We start from the raw sequence: 20198 nt of genomic DNA, 5'->3' as shown, positions 1-20198 counted from the left end.
GATAATTTCTCAGTGGCTATGTTTGGTGCATCTTATGATGGAAGTAAGCAGGATTTATTTTGATATTGTTATCAAGATTCAGTTGGGTAGTTTTGGAATCAAACTCGTTGATCTATGTTACATGAGTTACAAGAATGCATCTACCATAAGAATGAATAGAATACTTAACACTCATTGCATCTAGATGATACAAATGAATTAATGATTTAAAATAAGTGGAATTCAATTATTAAGATGGTACTCTTGCAGTGCTAGCTGCATGGTTTTGCCTCAAGTACCTGCACCTAACAATTGGTGGGGTTGCATCATTTGTGCATATCCTTCAGTTTGACAACATCACCCCACCTATGTTTATGGCAGCATGGTCACCAAAGATTTCAGAGTATGCTTATTTATCTCTTTCACTTAATATCACCCTTACTATCATGAAATACGACTTTGACAACATGGTGCAAAATGTAAGTGAGATCTGTTATAGAAGGAAAAATGAATCATGGGATATGATGGACAAAATGGCTTCTAACCCGCGAGGGTCTCCAAACCTAAGAAAACTATTCAACACTTGCAAGTAAAGTCCTTTCAAAGCTTAGAATGGGTTGCTTCAGTGGGGGGTGATGCTATTTAGACCATCTAGCACACCAACTACCTTCATTCCAATAATGAATTGGGTAGTTAGAATGCAAAGTAACACCTAGAGTTAAATATCAAGACTAATCACTCTGGATATTTATCTTCAAGTGTTCTTTTTTTCAAATAATTCATATTCATCAAAATTTTGACTAAATCACCAACCAGGATGTTATCGTGGGTTTGGCATCATGGTTGGATGGGGCAAACATTTCAACCAAAGTTTGTTGAACTTTCGACGAACCCATTGGCCAATTGTGGAGGCCACTTTTGACCAAGACCTGCGTAAAAATTGCAACCTTAGCAAGGACTTGTCAAAATTTTGACAAGAAAAATACCAACAAGACCATTTATGGATCATTCAACCTATTTGAGTAGAAAGTTTGACCAATCTTCATCAAGAAAAGAGGTCAATTCTACTAGTGCATGAAGGTTAGATCCAAACTTAATTGGATCAGCCATGGTGAAAAGGGCTCTAGTACTTTAGCATGTTAGAGCTAACAAGCAATAGAAAGTACAAGTAAGATTTCTTATAGAAACATCTTTGTGGAAGACTAGGAGGGTACTAAGAAATTGTTTACAAAATCATACAAGAATCTCTTCAAATTTGAAGATCAATACAGTAGTTGTGTGCAAGTTAGGAGAGTTTGTGAATCTATCATTCCTTATAAAATTGTTGAAGGAGATACATTTGAGATTTGAAAATCCATCAATACCCTACAAAATGACAAGTTGTCGAATGATGATGGGATCCTAATAAAGTTCTAAAGGACCATTAAAGAATTTGTTTTGAAAGGTTTTTCACATATTACAATGAGGCCAAGAACAAAGGTATGCTAAATAAAGTGATTAATTAGGGCATTGTCAAGTTGCTCCTTAAAGATGGAGACAGGACCCTTAAAGATGTTATTAAGAATCGACACTCCATCACATTGTTAAATTTGTCATGCAAGTTATTGGCTAAGGTTCCCATTCTACGACTAACAAGCATTTTGCTTGAGTTTGTGAGTAGCATTCAAATTAGCTTCATTCAAGGCAAGTATATCCTAGAAAATCTTGTACAAAGTTGGGAATGCTAGACTAAGCAAAATAACCAAACTATGGGAATGTTCCTCTTGGATTTTGAGTAGGTGTATGATGGAAATTTACACTTGAATGTAGTTTCCTACTGATGGTCCTTAAAGCTTTTGGATTTTCTAATACTTTTTGTGAACAAGTTAAGGTGTTAATAGAAGATGTTGAAGCTCAAGTATAAGTAAACTAGGGAAAAAATATGCTTTTCAATTTGAGGGATCTATAAGACAGGGGTCCCCACCTTTCTCATTCACTTTTTGTTATTGCAATAGTTGCACTACATTACATTCTCAGAGGTGAATGCATCCGACCCCAAATTGCAAGCATTTTATTACCAAACACTATAAAGCTAATCAATCTATAGTTAGCAAATGATACTTCTCTTTTTGTCAAATTAGAGGAGTCAAAATGAGTTTTTGATTCAAAAGATGAACGCATTTTGTGTGAAATCTAGAGCTAACCTTTCTCGTGCCAAATTGGGTATGTTACGATGGGAAGATATCCCTCCTGTATGATTTTCTAAATGTAATTTTCAATGGGGTGGACCGACAAAACTAGTAAAGAGTTGGCATAGCTGACCAAAATCCTAAGGACTAACCGGTGAAGTGATCGATGCAGTCAATTATGACTATGTTATCATTGATGTCAAGGCGAAGGAACAATGACTGGTATTGAGCTATGATCGATGAAGCACATTGAATTTATATGTGGGACTCTTGTTCACAAAGGTGAACAAAGAGGAAAGACCAATCCCAAAGGCGATGACAAAGTATAACCACCTTGATGTAAGTTATGCTAAGTGAAGTAATAATGTGAAGACCAAAGATAAGTAGGCAAGCGAGTTCATAAGATCAGTAGTCATGCAGGATGGATTGGCCAAGTCAAGAAGAGGAAGCATGTAACAAGATACCTGTGACAGCCACATCACAAAGTAGATAGAAGTGCACTCCTTGTTGCATTTAATAGTGATGAAGTCGACGTATCAAAGAACAGACGAATTTGAATTCTTTCCAATAATGCAAGCCCTCAATGTCAAAAACATCTATGACTTATGTTCGTACATACTACATCTGACATGAATGGCATATAACAATGACAAGAGAACAAGCTAGTAGTAGGCTTAAGAATTCAAATTTTGAACTCGCAATTTAGGGTTTCGAAGTAGAGTACATAGAGACTACAAAAGAGAACATTGCTTTAAGGGAAATTGTTAGATTGTAGATTGATTAGCAAGAGAGCAAAGAGAGTCAAGCTAAGTGTAATCTCAAAGTGAGAAGTGTGACAGTAAGAAGTCATGACCAAGGAGTTAATGTGTTGAGGAAATGCCAGTGAGCTCAAACAACACAAGTGAGAAAGCAAGCAATGCTAAGTGCATAAGTGATCATGTCTGAAGTTATTGAGTTGAAGAAGATGGCAGAGCATAGTTGCAAACAGGTCCAAGAAGCAATAAAGGAATCTATACTCAAGCTAAGTGTAGTAGCAAATTCATTAAGTCATTTCTCTATTGTTTACTAATCTCTACAATAGCAAATATCATCGAAGGTGGCCCTAACAGGTTCTTTGTACTAAATCCCCTAATAGGGTGACACATTAACTTGTGTTCTAAAGTCCTTTCACCAGACTACTCCTAACAAGGCAAGATTTTCAAAAATATTATTCAAATCCCTTAAAATCAGGTGGCACCTAACAGTGTCTTTGTAACCTTCTCACAAAGATAAGCTCTTGATAGGGTGCATTTCAAGAGTGCAAGCTTTGTAAGGTGACTCACACCTATGGTTTTAACTCTAGTTGGGTTTTCACAAGATAAATACTATGTTATGTGTTGCTATGATTATCTTCATTTTTTGTTTTTTGTTTATCCTGGCCGATTAAATTGTAGCTAGCACTAACCTATACACTAGTGTGAAGTTGAATAAAAGAGGAAAGTTGAAACTACCTATTGTGTACTAAATCACCCCCTCTCAATATATTGACCTATTAGTAAACCAACATTACATAAATGACATCCCATTTATTGCCAATCGATGTCTTAAGAACATGTGGGATTGATAAAATCTACATACTAAACAAGCTTAACAAATGGGAAAAACAACATCTCTCTTGCTAGTCATTCCAAATCTATCAGAAAATACTCCTACAACACATTACTCTTTAGTTTGGCTATTTAGTGCGATCAGATGGATGAAATCGAAAAAGCTATCAAGAAGTTCCTTTTGGTTTAACGGCAAAGGGAATAAGGTTATAACATGCTGTGAATTGAAAATGGTGCAGGATGCTGTGAACTGAAAATGGTGCACGATGGGTAAAAAAATGGGGAGGTCTGGGGCTCAAGGACTTAAAAATCCAAGGTATGGCTCTTGCTGTAAAATGGACAATCAAGGCCATCAAAGGTGATAAACCTTGGAAACTGTTGGTTAGGCACAATATCTTACGGGCTGTTCCCAAGGAAGCTAAAACCTGGAAGGAGTTTCACCTCTTCAACCTCATGGTTGGATCCTTCTTTGTTATCCTTGAGTTCTTGTGTTTTCAGGAGCATATGGAATGAAGGTTCGGAAGTTTGTAAAACAAATCCTTGCCAATGACATGAAAGATTCTAGGATTCTCATTGATCAATATGGTGGAATCTGCAATACAAAGGGACGGCCCTTCCTCGACTTCAAGGCTATTCAGCCAAAAGGTAGCACAACAAGGGCATTAGCAGGCTCCAAGATATCCTAATCAACGGCCAACTTAAACCTTGGGCATGCCTCAGTGAGCAATTTGACATTCCCCCTACCCATTGGCACACATAGTCCATCTTGAGAAGCTCTCTCACCACCACTAGCCCACCTAAGTTTATCCAAGAATGACTGACCAAAAATGATTTGTTGGCCAGATGGCTCTGGTTTGGGACTGCTTCCTCTAAAAGCATTTTTGACTTTTTATCAAACAATGATTCTATTTTTACTGTCCTTAATAACAGATGGAATATAATGTTAACTAACAAGGATTAGCAAAATTTTCTTGATGACATTCGGAAGAACAGCTTGGATTGTGAAAAGGTAATATTCAAATGATCGTTACTCCTTCAGGGATCGCCATATAAAGCATCATACGAGACAGATGAAATCTGTAACATATACAGAATTCCATATTGTTAAACAGAATTATTTTTATTGTTGTTTTGCTAGAGAAGTGTAGTACATGTTTTGTCCTAACTTGCATGATCGACATGGTAACTCTGATTGATTTGATATCTTACCTGGTAAAATCACACATATTTCAAATCAAATGAATCACTTCTAGTTTATTTTATCCACTAAGATTTATGACATCTATGGACACTTAGAAATGAAGAAAATTATCAAGGTAGAGGAAGAGTAATTTCCAAGTTTTATTAAAAATGCATATTCTTATACGTTTCCTCTCAGATTAAGTGACCTCAAGGCTTCAAAAAGGAAATTTTGAAAAGCTACTCTGAAAGGGGCTAGTAATTGTCAGTGTAACAGAGAGTCTATATGGCCAGATATGGGCAAATAACAAGAAAGAGAACCAACCCTTTCTGCAGGGCATCCTCGAGTTCGTCAAACAATACAATGAGAAGGATGAAGATGCTGATACTAAGAGAACCAAGAAGGGGAATTGCAGTGGCATATAACTGCCTTTTTCATAGTCTATATCTATCGGTTGTATGGAATTCGAAGAATTTCACTGCTACATCTGCTAGTACCCGATAGTATCTCTTAGTCATATTTAGCTATTTTAATGATCTGATCAAACCTAAAGATTGCTACAGGAGTTTGTAATGGTTTATTTTCTATATCTAATATTTTAAAAAAAAATCTTTCATTCAAAAAATGATATTGTTCTCCTATATATAAATATGCAAGTAATATTACTTTTATATGTAACTAATACTGCTTTTCGTCTATTCTAGTAATGAATATAATAATAATTCTTTGTTAATAAAAGTAATAATATTTCTTCCGTCGGTTGAAAAATATTTTAGACATATAACTGCAAGAAAAGGAAAGCCACAAGTTACAGTTAACATCCATAAATTTGCACAGATACAAGACTGGTTAAACGTTGCTGGTTACAATTTAAAAATTGCTTAGTTCAGGACAATCTATTTTTTTTTAAATGGCATAAAAAACAAAATCCAAATAACAGTAATCTTCTAAAAATTTCTCGCATACGTTTAACATATACAAGCTTTGGTAAACTTTGAAGGTTGCCATTTACAAATTGACAGCTGTCTAGGACATAATTTAATTTTATAAATATATATGGATACAAAAGATTGTCGCAATCCTTCCAAAATTTTCACGCCCACCAATACAATCAGGGGAGATCTAAGTTTTGATAATGGATTTTTGAATTTTTCATTAAGCCAAAAAATCAAATGACCTCAAAAAATTCTTGCTTGCCAAAACCATGTGAAAGAAATGGGTTGATGGATATGGATTTAATGGGGTAAAGTAGCAGACTTTCTTGTTTCATATATGATTAATTTTTTCACCTAACACAACAGATTCTGGCTACCAATAAAAGCGGCAGAAATAGATTTGATTGGATATAATCATTGGGTGTTAAGTAGCACAGAATTTCTTACTAATTCACCTTTTTCAACACAACAGACTCTATTACAGTTCTATTAAATGTTCTCTAGTGTCAACCACAGAAAGAATTAAGATTGAATCCTAGTATAAATCTCAAATACAACCATATAGTGCCTTATATATGCTGCACTATATGCAGTCTGCGGTGATTTTTTATAGAAGAATATCCTTTATTTATCTTCATATTAAAACCAACCAAATACTTCTCAGAGAATTTATTAATATGAAAACCTGGCATATATCTCAAGTACAACCGTATACTATTTTAAATATGAAGCAGAGTCTGTGTACAATATGCATGTGCAATTATACATATCCATTGTTCCGTAAACAAAATTCCTTCATTTGTTGTCATATTAACACTAACCAAACAATTCTCAAAGAGCACCAGCCGCTGATAATAGTGGTACAAGCTGTCCACTTTTATGCTTTGCAACAGTATCTGCACACAGAAAAATAAAGGTCTTCAAGTAATGCAATCTTTGTAAACGTGAGGAACAGCCCAAAAAAAACAGAGTCCAAAAGGCTAACATTACAATGTATACTGTTCATATTTTGATTCCTGGAAATTCGCTGCATAATAATAAGAGTTGATCCTATTATGGGGATTATGGTGATGGATAAGAACTTGGGGGTTCAGATACATCAATATGGCTTTTTCTCCTTTTGTTCAGTTATGGGCTCAGAATTCAGACAGTGGTTTTTGTAGTGGCTGATTAGTCAAAATAGTGTTTTTTTAGTAGCTGATATTCAGCAATTGGTTAATAGTTAAAAGTCTAGAAATCAAAATTTGGCTAATGGTTCGAGTACAGTGGGAAAGGCCACATTTAACAAAATTTTATTTTATTTTTATTTAAATAATCAAAGCATTTATGTACATGACTAGATCAAATTTTCCTACATATTGTTTAAGTTATCCTAGAAATCTAAATTAATTTGCCAAAAATATATTATTATTAGCTACTTTAGGACTTGTATCATCAATCTTTAGTTGCCAACATTGATCCAAAATATAATTTAATGGCCCTCATTTTGTTTGCCACCACTGATCCAAACTATAATCTAATGGCCCTCATTGTATTCGATAAGGTATTATTTACTTGAGGCTGCCCCTTCCTCAGTGTGTTCAATACAGCATGGATGCACGTTGGATGCCATAATTTGGCTAATGCTTCAAGTTTTACGGTGAGAAAAGCCACATTTTTGCAATATTTTATTTTATTTTTATTTAAATTACCAAAGCATTTATGTACATAATTATATCAAATTTGCCTACATATTTTTTAAGTAATCCCAGAAACCTAAATTAGTTTACCAAACATATAATATTAAAATAAGTTACTGTAGGACTTAAATCATCAAGCTTTAGTTGCCACTATTGATCCAAAATATAATCTAATGGCCCTCATTGTATTCCATTAGGTATTAGTTACTTGAGGCTGCCCTTCGCTGGGTGTGTTTGATACAGCATGGATGTATTTTGGATACCATACCCACACATGCCCAAAAAACCATAATTTTCCAATTGTGCCTGTGTGATTTGGTTTTTAAAAAATTTATGTAAATCTTCCTAAACTTAATTTTAATAACTTCAATCATGCAAATCCTAAACCTTCACGCAATGAGGAAGACAAATGAAATCTTTATCTATTTCAGCAGCCCAATTTTTAAGTGAAGTCTACCTTGAATTTTATCATCCATTCGGTTTACAATTCTCCTCTAGTAGCATTGTTGTGCCTACTTCTAGGAACTAAGTGTTCAGCTTTTTCAAAAGGTTGGGGGCATTGATGTGGCTCCTAAATCTCTTTCTTCTCTAGAGGTGTGAGATAGAACAGAGAGCCGTTTAAAATGGTATTAATAGAGTAGTTATAAGTATTACAGTCAGCAAGCAACCTCCCAAGATTTCTTTTGCTTTCTCTGAGTTGTGGTGCTGTGATTAAATCCCCTATAAAGTATAGGGTGGAAGCAGCAAGAAAGCCTCCAATTAATCCTGAGAGCCTCTCATCCTTTTAAATAAGGAATTTATTCCATATGAGCCACAACCTCTCAAATCAATGAAGCAGCATGATATGGAATCTCCAGGAGGCGTGGATTGGGCTTTGGTTTTCAATCAGAATCCTGGGAAAACAACAAAAATACCATCTAATGTGCGTATATGAGGTAGTAAGAGTTCAAAAGGCTTTCTATGATAATTCTTTACCAGATTTATGTTTTCTCATCATTTCACACACACAGGAGAGAGACTCTATAGAACCCTCACTAATATATTGAAAACAAAAAATAAAGTTCCTTTTACGTACTTTTAGAGGCTTTATGACTCTCTTTCAAAAAGTTGCAAATGTGCAAATTATATAAAACACATCCCCGTATGAAATATTACATAGCAATACAGTGATATAAAAAGGAATTCGGCTATCAAAGGAAAGAAAGATGTTATGACATTGAATTAAAAATGTTGAAATGAAAAACTTCTATTAATGTAAAAAGCATACTATAAACTAAGCACTATTTAAGTTTCTGCATTAAATTACTAACCATCACAGCCACCAATGTGTGTGCCTCCAATGAATACATTTGGGACAGTTCGTTGTCCTGTCCATTCTTTCAAAGCTGCCTGTATATCTGGTCCATCACCTGTATGAGTGAAATCAAACAATAATAGCATATAATCAAAAACATATTAACAGAGCTCAAGGTAAATTATTGAACAGAAATCTACAAAATACATTCAATGAATCAATATATGCTCAGTACAACATATGAGAATCAAAACTGCATTTGCATAAGCCCATGCACAATTCCACCCTTATTATCATCCCCTTGCCACTCCAAGCCTAGACGGTATTATTGGTCACTCATATGAAAAATATTCACAAGAAAACAAATCTCAGGCTAACAGATGCCAAGCCCCAATTTCATTATTTCATGAATGCTGCTCAGATCAATGAGGATCAAAGCATTCTTCTATTCACTTTTCTCTTTACTATCATGTCAGGTATTGACTGAAACATCCTTTCTTTACTTTTTCTCTTTACCAGCAATCATTGGTGTCAACTGATTCCTACCATGGAAGCAAGGAAACGAATAATATCTCTTTCCATTCCTGGTTTTTCTCCTCAATTGGTACTTCATCTTCAAGCTTGTTCTAGGTTATTTTCACACAATCTTAATGCGAACACCATACCATGTACTTGTGTATATGAGATCAAACCTTTTTGCAGATGAGTAAAGCTGTTTTGGATATTAATCATCAACCTCAGCGGAGTCTTCTATCTCCCTTCTAGCTATCAAGTAGTAGAAATAAGAAACGTGTTACATTTGACATTGTTTTGTCTCCATTGTTTTCTGATGGATGGTTCTAAGTAGCCTTTTTTAAAGATGACTCTTAAGAACTTCTAGATATGTTTTTGCATGGAATTGCACTGATCTCCAAGTGGTATGGATTTTCCACTGCACCATTCACCAATATTAATGTTACATTCATTAGTTTGTTATTCCCCATTTCTAGGCTTCAATTGAATAACATAGAATGCTCAAAGTACATTAGCATCACATTTAACATTAACAAAAGAAAAACTTACTTTCAGATTCTGTATTCAGTGGAGCTCTGGTTGTAAGCAACTTGCAAGAATAAGCATAAAGCAAGTAAATGATAACAACAACATAAAAAGGACATGAGACCAAGGTAAGGCAGGTTGGATCCTGAGTTGAGTCGTGGGGATACCCAGTGAGATGCCAAAAAAACAGTAACATGAGGTTAACCCTAGATAAACCCAATAAGGTAGAAAACTTTAGCAAAGTATACACTATCAATCATTTGTACAAGCTTGCTCCCTTCATGAGGGCTGCTAAAAATGCCACTCTAGCATCCTCCCACTTGCATCTAATTTAGTCAACTACATACAATCTTGAGAAAGATGGTGGAGGACTTCTACCTTCGATTGGAGATAAATTAGAAATCCAAGGACTAGTTTGCTAGAATGCAATTCTCAAGAAAACTTTGTTCAATCCCTCCTTGCCTTCCCATGAAGAAAGAATTTCTTGCAGATACCTCTCTGAGTGATTTTATGCTGAAGGCTGGATACAGGAATTTACAAAATAATAATGGAATGTCTGTCATGCAAAAAGGTGGAAAGAGAACCAGTACAACTCCCCACACAAGACTTCAATTCTGTTGTTTATGCCTTCCGAGAAAATCAACGCCAATCTCTCTGCTCTATTGAAATCTTCAAATTTAAAATTTAAAATATTTAGTCATGCTGCAATCATGACTTACTGCATACATCATTTCAAAATGCTGCTAATCTACAAATCACTCTCAAAAGAAAATACAGGATTTATCCCTAAACAAGAGATCATTGAGAATACAGACAATAAACATATTTCCTTATTGAATTTCTCAGAACACCAATGATGCTGAAAATCAGGCATGCTACAGTGTATTGTCCAAAATGCATTGTACCTTAGTTGCTAGTCCACAACAATTTATATATGATTGGAAAAATGATAAATGGCTCATTACAACATTTGTGGCACACTGCCAGACCTCTCCAATGTGGAAAATCATACCTTGCTACACTGAGAAATTACAAACTCTGCATTTTGATGGAGGGATGGCCCTATAGTGGAGCACCCTAACTTTGCACCCCCCGAAATCTGTCTTATATATTTCAAATTATTTTGAATTTTGTACAGCTGCTTACTTGTCAAGTCCCACACTTAAAACAAGAAATTGCTTTAAGATTTAGGAGGTGATGGCATAGGTCACTTTGGAGAAATAAGTAATTAGATAAAGGGAATTGTTTAAGAAAGCAGTATTTAGAGCTCATATGTCCTATTTTTAATTCATTCTATAACAACACATAAGCAGTGCCGAGAGTGTTTTAATTATGTCTAGGAAATATAGATAGCTTTCCTTTCAAATTCAAATATGTATAGAGAATGGCCTGATCCTTCTATATTTACCTTTGGATGTTAAATGATTATAAGATGAAAACCTTGTCCCTGAATTCCATTTGACATTTTGGATTATATTGGGAGAACTAATCCTTAAATATTTGAAGATCATAAAGAAACTTTAGTGTAACTCTTTGTCTGACTAAGTTTATTCTAAAATTGATGAGTAGTGACAAAGTTATCTTGTAATGTTCTAAGGATTGGGTAGTCTAGATCCTACATAATTTTATATGGGGGAGCTTAGGCATTATAGCTGACAATTTTAAGTTCTTGTGTCGGAAATCCACACCAGGAAGACCATTTTCAAGTCCTTGAAACCTCGCAACCTCTTTGTAGAAAAAATACATCCTCTAGGAATTTATCAAGGTTGCTTGCAATGTGTAATCTTGGGGAGCTTAGGCATTATAGCTGACAATTTTAAGTTTTCATGTCGGAAATCCACACCAGGAAGACCATTTTCAAGTCCTTGAAACCTCGCAACCTCTTTGTAGAAAAAATGCATCCTCTAGGAACTTATCAAGGTTGCTTGCAAGCAATGTGTAATCCTCCTATTGTCTTCATGTTGACACCAAAGACTAATTATTGGATATATGTTGTTCGATGGTTCTTTAAGCTTACACAAATTTACACTACAATTTAAAGATTATGATGTGTTTGGAAAACAATGCTTGAGAGTTCCACATTCAGCCTTGTGTTTTGATTGTGTGTGTATATGCTCCTTAATAGCTAATGCTAATTTTGCCAGGAAGATATTACAAGATGCCTTTGTGGTAATTTAGGTTCTTTTGTGAGATTTTGATATTTGAGCAAAGGTTAGCTATTAACCTACATTAATGGTGGATTGATTAAGAGAACTTAAGAGTTTGATCTTGGTTGTGCCCTTAGGATTTACATATGCAAATGAAAATTAATTTCGAACTAAAATTTTCACATACAAATTATTAAAACCTAGTTATCTAGGGTGTAAGACATCAAATTTGTCGTCATTTAGATCTTGCATGGCAAGAAGGAGCATGAAATCATGGGGGTTTAAGGGTTGCTAGGGCTTTAAACTGTGCATTAATAGTGTGAACTACATATTTAATTTAATTTGATGATGTGTAGGTTGCATTTCTCCTCATATGCATTAAGTACTCTAGAATGTGTGGCTAATATGGATTGGCCATGTGGAATTAGCATGGCGCAATTAAAATTGATATCACCATCCTTTGGAATCATCTATAACCTAATTGTATTAAATTGAGCCTACAAAGGCATCTCTAGTCCCTAAAATCTTTGGTGCATGAGCTCTTCGAAGATGAATTTTAAGCACATTACAAAATCGAAGGCCTCAAGTTAGTTCAATTCTAAATAGTTCCTTCGGTTTGCAACATATCAATGTTCAAAAAAGATTGATACGAAAGGGATTTTGAATGCTTGTAAAATTGGACCGACCATACTTTTCCACACATCATACATACATACATACATATATATATATAGAGAGAGAGAGAGAGAGTGAGAGAGAGAGAGAGAAATTCTCAAGGTCAACAAGCTACTTTCCATGATATGATGGAATGTTAAGTTGTATTTTCCCTCTGCTAACAAAGGCAAACCTTTTCTCACTGATGTTCTAAAGAAGGTTTGTATCCATGTTTTATAGCATCAAATCTTTTCTGCGAACTAGATTGGAATCTTTTGTTCTTTCTAGCTCTTGTTCTTTAATCACCTTTAATTGTGGTATTGTTAGAGGAAGGTTTTTGCTAGTCCATAGGACAATTTGTACAAAAACATAGGAGATATTATTTTGATACATATATACATACACACATACTGATGGAGGGGCATATCCTTGGGCTGTTGACAATCTTGCATCACCCAAATAATATTTGTTGTTTCCTATTTTCCAGTTATCTGATTGACAGTTTGTTTCAGCAAACACTTGTTTGTTCTTTCTAGATTCCACAAGCTTGGTTTCATATTGTGGACCTATCATGGAACATTATCCTAAGTGCACAGAATTTAATGTGACAACTGGCAGAAGTTATGCTTCATCTTCTCGGGTGCTGATTTCTTGTGTTGTTCTTCATACAATGCCTAGTATTTAATTCGATAAGGTTCTATATTTAAGAGTTAGCTTACACCCTCTTGGATCTAGGCAATTGGTTAACATGTGAACCTATACCTGAGGTCGCATAATGTTATCTCATGTATTATGTATCTAGTCATTAATTATTTGAGGGCCAGTCTATATTGTAATGCACATTTCCTATTATTGGAGATTGTGAACTCAAAGCCAACCTGTGTCCTAATGGCTATATATGTAATGTCTTGGAGCCCTGGTAGCATGGAAATGGTGATCAAGGAAATGCTTGGAGAAAGCTCGAGAGTAGCAAGTTTTGGTCTATAATTTGGAATCTACTTGCCGTAACTAGGAGGACCTTACATCTTGACATGTTGCTGATCATTTCATATGCGAGTTGTATAATCAATCAGTATTCAGTGATGTATATGAAGATCTGTTGTTCCTACGTGTGTTATTTGCAATTACATCTTGTTTTATTTCTGTTGTGTTGTATTTGTTGGGGGCTTGGTCATCTCCTTTGGAGGTACAACTACCTTGCACTACATCACATACACGCGCACACACACATACACATGTTGTGAGCTTTTCACACCATTGTCCCATTGCAAATGGGGACCCCCTCCTTTTACTTTAGCAAAACATTTTCAAGTCTCCAAGTCTAAGGTTAAGTTTGAGCAATTTTAGCCTACTAGGAAGTAATATATGTTTGGGTTTGTGCAAGGGTATTTTGAGGCAATCTTGTCACCTAAGTCCTAGTGGAAGGGTATAGTTTTAGTCTGAGAAAGAATTCTTTACATGCTTGGGAGATGGGAGAAGGATTGTGAGAAAATTTGGAAAGTGGTGGAAATCCTCAACTCTGAGATTCCACCAACTATAATTATTGGACCAAGAATCTCCTTAGTACAAAGGGATGTGGTGCAAACTTTGTTGTAAGGGATCTCTGCTAAGGCAGAAAACTAATTGATACAATGTTAAAATAATTAAGAGAGGGAAGAATGGTAATTTTCCTTAGGATAGCTGCTACAATCATGTTCGGTGGAAATCCTCTCTCCTTAGGATTTCCACCCTTCTCCCTGATGACTCAAAATTGATCAAAAATCATGCTAAGGAATGGCAACTTGAAAATGAATAGCATGAGGGGTGTGAGATGGCAAGTATTGGGAGTCAACAAAATCATGTTTGGTGGAAATCCTCTAACCAGAGGGTTCCCACTGTGGATATCCTCTCCCCTTAGGATCTCCACCATTCTTGTCATCAACTCAAAATTGATCCAAAATCATGCTAAGGCATGGCAACTTGAAAATGAATAGCATTAGCTATGCGAGATAGCAAGTTTTGGGAGTCTAAGTGGCAAAATTGTGTTTGGTGGAAACCCTCAGACCAACGGGTTCCCACCATGGAAATTCTCTCTAATTAGGATTCCCACCACATTAATCCTCCTAAGCCCAAAACTCCACCACCCTCTAAGTCACTCAAATATGATCTAGGCATGAATCCAAAGTTAAAAGGAAAAATGAAGTGAAGAACTATCAAGGAGAGGTTGAAAAGGAACAAGTTTTGGCAATAACATTTCAAGGAAATCATGCTTGGTGGAAATCCTTTGAAAAGAGGGGATTCCCACCACATTAATCCTCCCAAACCCAAATTTCCCCCCTATTCACTTTGTACCAAAATGGATTTCAAGAAAGTATTAGAGGTGAGGGATATTGAGTTGAAGTGAAATTATTTAGCAACGATGAAGTTTCGAAAAGATGTAAGGCAACAAAGCAACTTGGTGGAAATCCTTTGGGCTTAGGATTTCCACCCACGAATTCCTTCAATGTCAAGAATTCCACCCCCTCCGTTTTTAAAAAATCTAAACAAGAGTTTGAGATTAAGGATGCCTCTTGAGAAGAGATTTAATGATAACAAGAGAAAGGTTTAAAATAATCAGGAAATCCTCTCTCCAGAGGATTTCCGCCATATTAATCCTCTCAAACCCGAATTTCCCCCTTTTACTTTGTGCCAAAATTGACTTTGAGCAAGTGTTACAGGTGAAGAATGATGAGTTGAGGCGAAATTAATCAATAATAAGGGAAATGTCAGAAATTGTTGAAGGGGAAGCTAGATCATGTTTGGTGGTGGAAATTCTCTCTCCAAAGAATTCCTACCACAATAATTCTCCCAACTTGGAATTTCCCTTTAGCCTTATTTTCCTCATCCAAAATGAAAGATGAATCATATGGGTAGATCAGAGAGTTATAGAAGAAAGGAATTTAAACACTAAGTGACTGAATTGGGATGATTTTTTTGTCGTGCTTGGTGGAATCCTCTCGCCTTAGGATTTCCACCCAAGAACTTTTTCTTCCAAGCCTTTGGAAATACTTGAGACATTAATCATTTCAAGAAGATAGAAAGGCTTAGTCTTGAATAAGAGAAATCCATTTTGTTCATAATTGATGTGATTTTATTTTCAGACTTCTTTCACAAACTTAATGAAGCTTTCTTTTCTGTTTTGCAAGGCAAAAGATGGAGTGATGTTAAGGCTAATCTTGAGACCTCAAGAGGACAACCAAGTAGATGCTACACGAAGATGGCTAGAGCTCAAGGACTCAAGTGCGAAGGACAAATTCATGTTCAAGCTATCAATCCACAAATTCATATCGAAATCAAGAGGAAATTCTAGAAGGCAGAGAAAATCCAACCACACGAGGACATCTTTAAAAAAAATCAAGAATTACATCCAGCTTACAGGTCCTAAGTCCAAATTCAAGTAAAGACCATAAGAAAATTTTGAAGGGATGAAGGAGATTCGATTGAAGCAACTTGAAAGCAAATGTCATCACCATCATCCTCAAAGAGTTGAAACGTTAATCAAAAGTTATTTTCTAACAATCAAGCAAGAAATTGCAGTGTTTTAACTAACACCTTCTACAAACCAAGACTCCAAACACAGGATAAGAATGATGAGGTGACAATTGCTTGTCTCCTCCAAGCAAAAAATTTCAATTTCAAGCACACTCAATCACAACATGCCAAGTGTCTTATTTTCTCATTAGCTATCAAAATTATTGTAATTTTCTTGCTGGCCCGTGAATTGATGCCCTCATGTAATCGATTGTAAATTTGGCAACCTTAATTAGGGTTTGTGGGAAGAAATCTTGGCCCTTGATCTTGAATCGATCTTGGCCATTCGTTGTAATGGAACACCTACAAAAGGCCAAGGCTTTGTCATTTGTAATTCATGAGCTTAGGAGATTAGAGCAGGAGAGAGCTATTAGAGTAGGATAGCTAAGGAAGAAACTTGATGACAATGTTGCTAAAATGCTTGTAAAAGTAATTGATAATTCATTGTTGGTTTTTCATGGTGGATTACGTAATATTGCTTTTAAGTGTTGCATGGTTTCCTCAATCTTTCACTTGGAGTAGATTTCTTTTCATGTTGGAGTAGTTTAGTTGAATGGAAGTTGATCTTGATGTTTATTTGCCTAACTCGAACAAATCGGAGCCACTAGCCTCTTGTCGATGGTAGAAGTGCCTTATGTGGTAAGTCGATGATTGAATGTGCCTAACTTCAATTGATGTTGAATCTTTAGTTTGCATCCATTTGATGGATTGGAGAGGAGATGTTGATTTGAAAACCATTCGAGTGTTCCTTAGAAGCTTGCACTAGTTGGGTATAGTTGTTGATTACATTACATCTAGTAGAGTCCAAGTTCAACCATGATTCCTTGCATTCCTAGTTAGAAGTAGAAGTTAATTTTGAGGTGAAGTGGAAAGGTTTGAAGATCAAAACTATATTTTCATTGCACATTGTAAAGCCAAATCTATAAGAGAAAGAGTTGATATTCACTGAATCAATAGTGTAAGTCCCTTTGTGATAACCAACCTTGCACATCATAAAACTAAGTGAAGTCCACAATTAAGAAACAGCGTTGAAGCCATTTCATGATCTTGGCATTAGAGATGGCCTTATATCAAAAGAGGATTGGGTAGTTGATGTTTCATCTCGAAAAATTGGGTATTGATTCTGCAAGTTGTAGTGGAATAAAACTCACATCAACAACACAAATACTCACACTCACACACACAAACACACATATACATTAATACACACGCACGCGCGCGCACAAAGAGAGAGAGAGAGAGAGAGAGAGAGAGAGAGAGAGAGATGTGCCTATTGTATGTGAGCAATTACAAACTCTAAAACCCACTTTGTCTCCCATACACATATTCCCATTTTTGTCCTTATCATCATCACCATTCTATGTTGCAAAAGTGATGAATCCTAGCAAAGAGGACCCACAATTATTAATAGAGCTTTCATGAAATGAATGTTAATTTGTCTTTTCCCTCTAATAACAAAGACACGCCTTTTCTCATCAAACCTAATGTTCTAAAGAAGGTTACTATCCATGTTTTATAAAATCAAAGCTTTTTCTATGAACTAGATTGGAATCTTTCATTCTTTCCAGCGCTTGTTCTTTAAACATCTTCAATTGGTGTATTGTTAGAGTCGGGTTTTTTTCTAGTCCATAGGGCAATCTCTACAATAACATAGGAGATATTATTTTAATATACATACACACGCACGCGCGCGCGCGCACACACATATATGTATATGTATATATGTATACATATATATACATATACATATGTGTGTGTGTGTCGAGAGAGAGAGAGAGAGGGGTCAACAAGCTAGTTTTCATGATATGAATGTTATTTGTATTTTCCCTCTACTAACAAGGACAAGCCTTTTCTCATTTTCTTAAAAAGGTTAGTATCCATTGGAATCTTTCAGTCTTTATACCTCTTGATCTTTAATCATCTTCAATTGTGGCATTCTTAGACAAAGTATTTTGCAAGTTCGTAGAGCAATCTCTATATCCAAAGACAAAACTCTAAATCGACACTATTTATTCACATTTATCAAAGTAGAAAACTGTGGGCACAAGATAAAATGCTGTCTGTGTTGAATTTAAGAAAATCTAGGTCAAAATGATTTTTTCTGGTCAAACATAATTTATATTGACCTCCGAAGAGTGAATAGCGACAAGAAGGCAGCTAAGAGATCATCAAGGAAGATAGGTTGAGAAACATGCTTTATGGTATGGTAAACATGAAATAACGCCTAAGAACCGAGAACCTATCATCTACAATCATCAACTACTTGTAAAATGAAGTCTCTTAACCAAAACCCTAAACCCAACATCAATTTGAGCAAACAAATTCTTTCCTTGGCTGCTCCCTCGAGATCTATGTGGGAGTAATATGTAGGCACTTTCTCGAAATATGACCCTGATACGCTTCCAATTGATACAAAACATTCAGTGTCAATCCAATTACTCTATGGATCAAGAAATCATTAATCAAAACTGCTTAAAACCTAATCCACATATTCATTGGCAGTAAAGAATAACGAAACTGGGGCAAAATACTAAAGTGGCCCATAACTGGGGACATCGGCTAGCAAATTTGCAAGGAAAAATTGCAAAAAAAATTGATGGCTGCGGGATAATACTAACTTGTGGTATCAAGTTCAACGACCTCTGTCTTGGCGCTCAACGTTGCCAAGAGTTGCTTGACTTGAGAGCAATACGGGCAGGATGTCTTGCTGCAATACAGAAACACAAAATACAGAAGCAGCCCACACTTATTTTTCCATTTTGATTTATCAAATAAATCATGAAAAGATCGGAAATCCAAATCAGGCCAAATCAGGCCTCATTGTTTCTCATTTTGAATTATCCAGAATAACATCAAAAGGTAAGAATGGAACCTGAAAACAACAGCAGGGTGGGAGGAAACAAGAGACTTAGCCTTCTCCATTGCCATTGCCACTAATTCAAAATTATCGCTGATTGACTCACAAACAAACTCCCCTGCTCTGCCCTTATATCAGACGAGATGACAACTCGGGTCTTTACCGCGTTTCAAAATACGTGTTTACGTCATGGATTTTAAATTGTGCCATCTGTCATTTCCTCAAGAATCATTTTACTTTATTTTAACAAAATTGAAGATTATTTTATTTTATTTATATTTTAAGAGTTGTTTTCATTTATTTAAGAATCATTTTATAGTTTTAATTTTCTTAATGAATATATGTTGTTTTGTTTTCGTTCTTTTGTACATTATATTCATATCAGATTCATTCATATCCATATAAAATATTATATTATAAGGTTTCAATCATTAACATCATAATAATAATAATATATGTTATTAATATATAAATATGTATAACAATTTATAATGACATTTTTGTTCTAATTAGATATAAAGTCAAACTAATTTATATGAAAGTTCATGGTTATATCAATTGTGATTTATATCAAATGACTTTTATATTTGAAAGTAATATTGAAAGCAACTTACATTATAAACACTCTATTTGTTCTTTAGTTGTCATGATGGATGATAGTGTGTGATCTCAAATGTTGATTAAAAAAACACATACACAATAAAAAATAAAAATTCACTATGCAACACTCAAGCGGATTGTGGAAATGTGATCAATTTGACTAATTAAGAAGTCTAATATTTTATTATAAGTTCCACAACAATATTTATTGACTTGTTTTTATTTTTTTCTCGATAAAAGTATTATATTTTATTGGTAATAAATAAAGAGTTGCAATTTATCCTCCTCAAATTTTTCCTTCACAGGGATCTATCACTAGATTTGCATTACAATCATCACTAGATCCTTCAAAAGTTTGATTACAGTGAGTGCAACAAAAAGGATTGTCATAAACAACACACCAAAATACAATAGAGCCCCTACATACTGCCACGTTTTAATGTTTTGTGTCACCCCTACATCCAAAAATAGTCTCTATACTACATCAATGACCTTTATCAAACGTCTCATCCACCAAGTCACTTCATGCCTA

General features: G+C 35.2%; 1 protein-coding gene across 1 annotated transcript; it reads right to left on the bottom strand.

Moving 5' to 3' along the window:
- Window positions 1-6451: 6451 nt before the first annotated feature.
- LOC149562273 (glutaredoxin-like) lies at window positions 6452-19273 on the bottom strand. Its single transcript, XM_089825803.1, has 4 exons — window positions 19082-19273; window positions 18828-18916; window positions 8838-8936; window positions 6452-6744 (listed from the first exon to the last, which is right to left on the bottom strand). Exons 1-4 carry the CDS (start codon window positions 19135-19137, stop codon window positions 6680-6682), a joined length of 309 nt encoding a protein of 102 aa, XP_089681929.1. The 5' UTR covers window positions 19138-19273; the 3' UTR covers window positions 6452-6679.
- Window positions 19274-20198: the final 925 nt, after the last annotated feature.

The sequence above is a fragment of the Cupressus sempervirens genome, chromosome 4 (genome assembly GCF_028749045.1).
Source record: "Cupressus sempervirens isolate cs-2001-9-10 chromosome 4, ASM2874904v1, whole genome shotgun sequence".
Classification (NCBI taxonomy): domain Eukaryota; kingdom Viridiplantae; phylum Streptophyta; class Pinopsida; order Cupressales; family Cupressaceae; genus Cupressus; species Cupressus sempervirens.
Note: the sequence above shows the minus strand (reverse complement) of the source record. Positions and strands in the feature narration are given on the sequence as shown.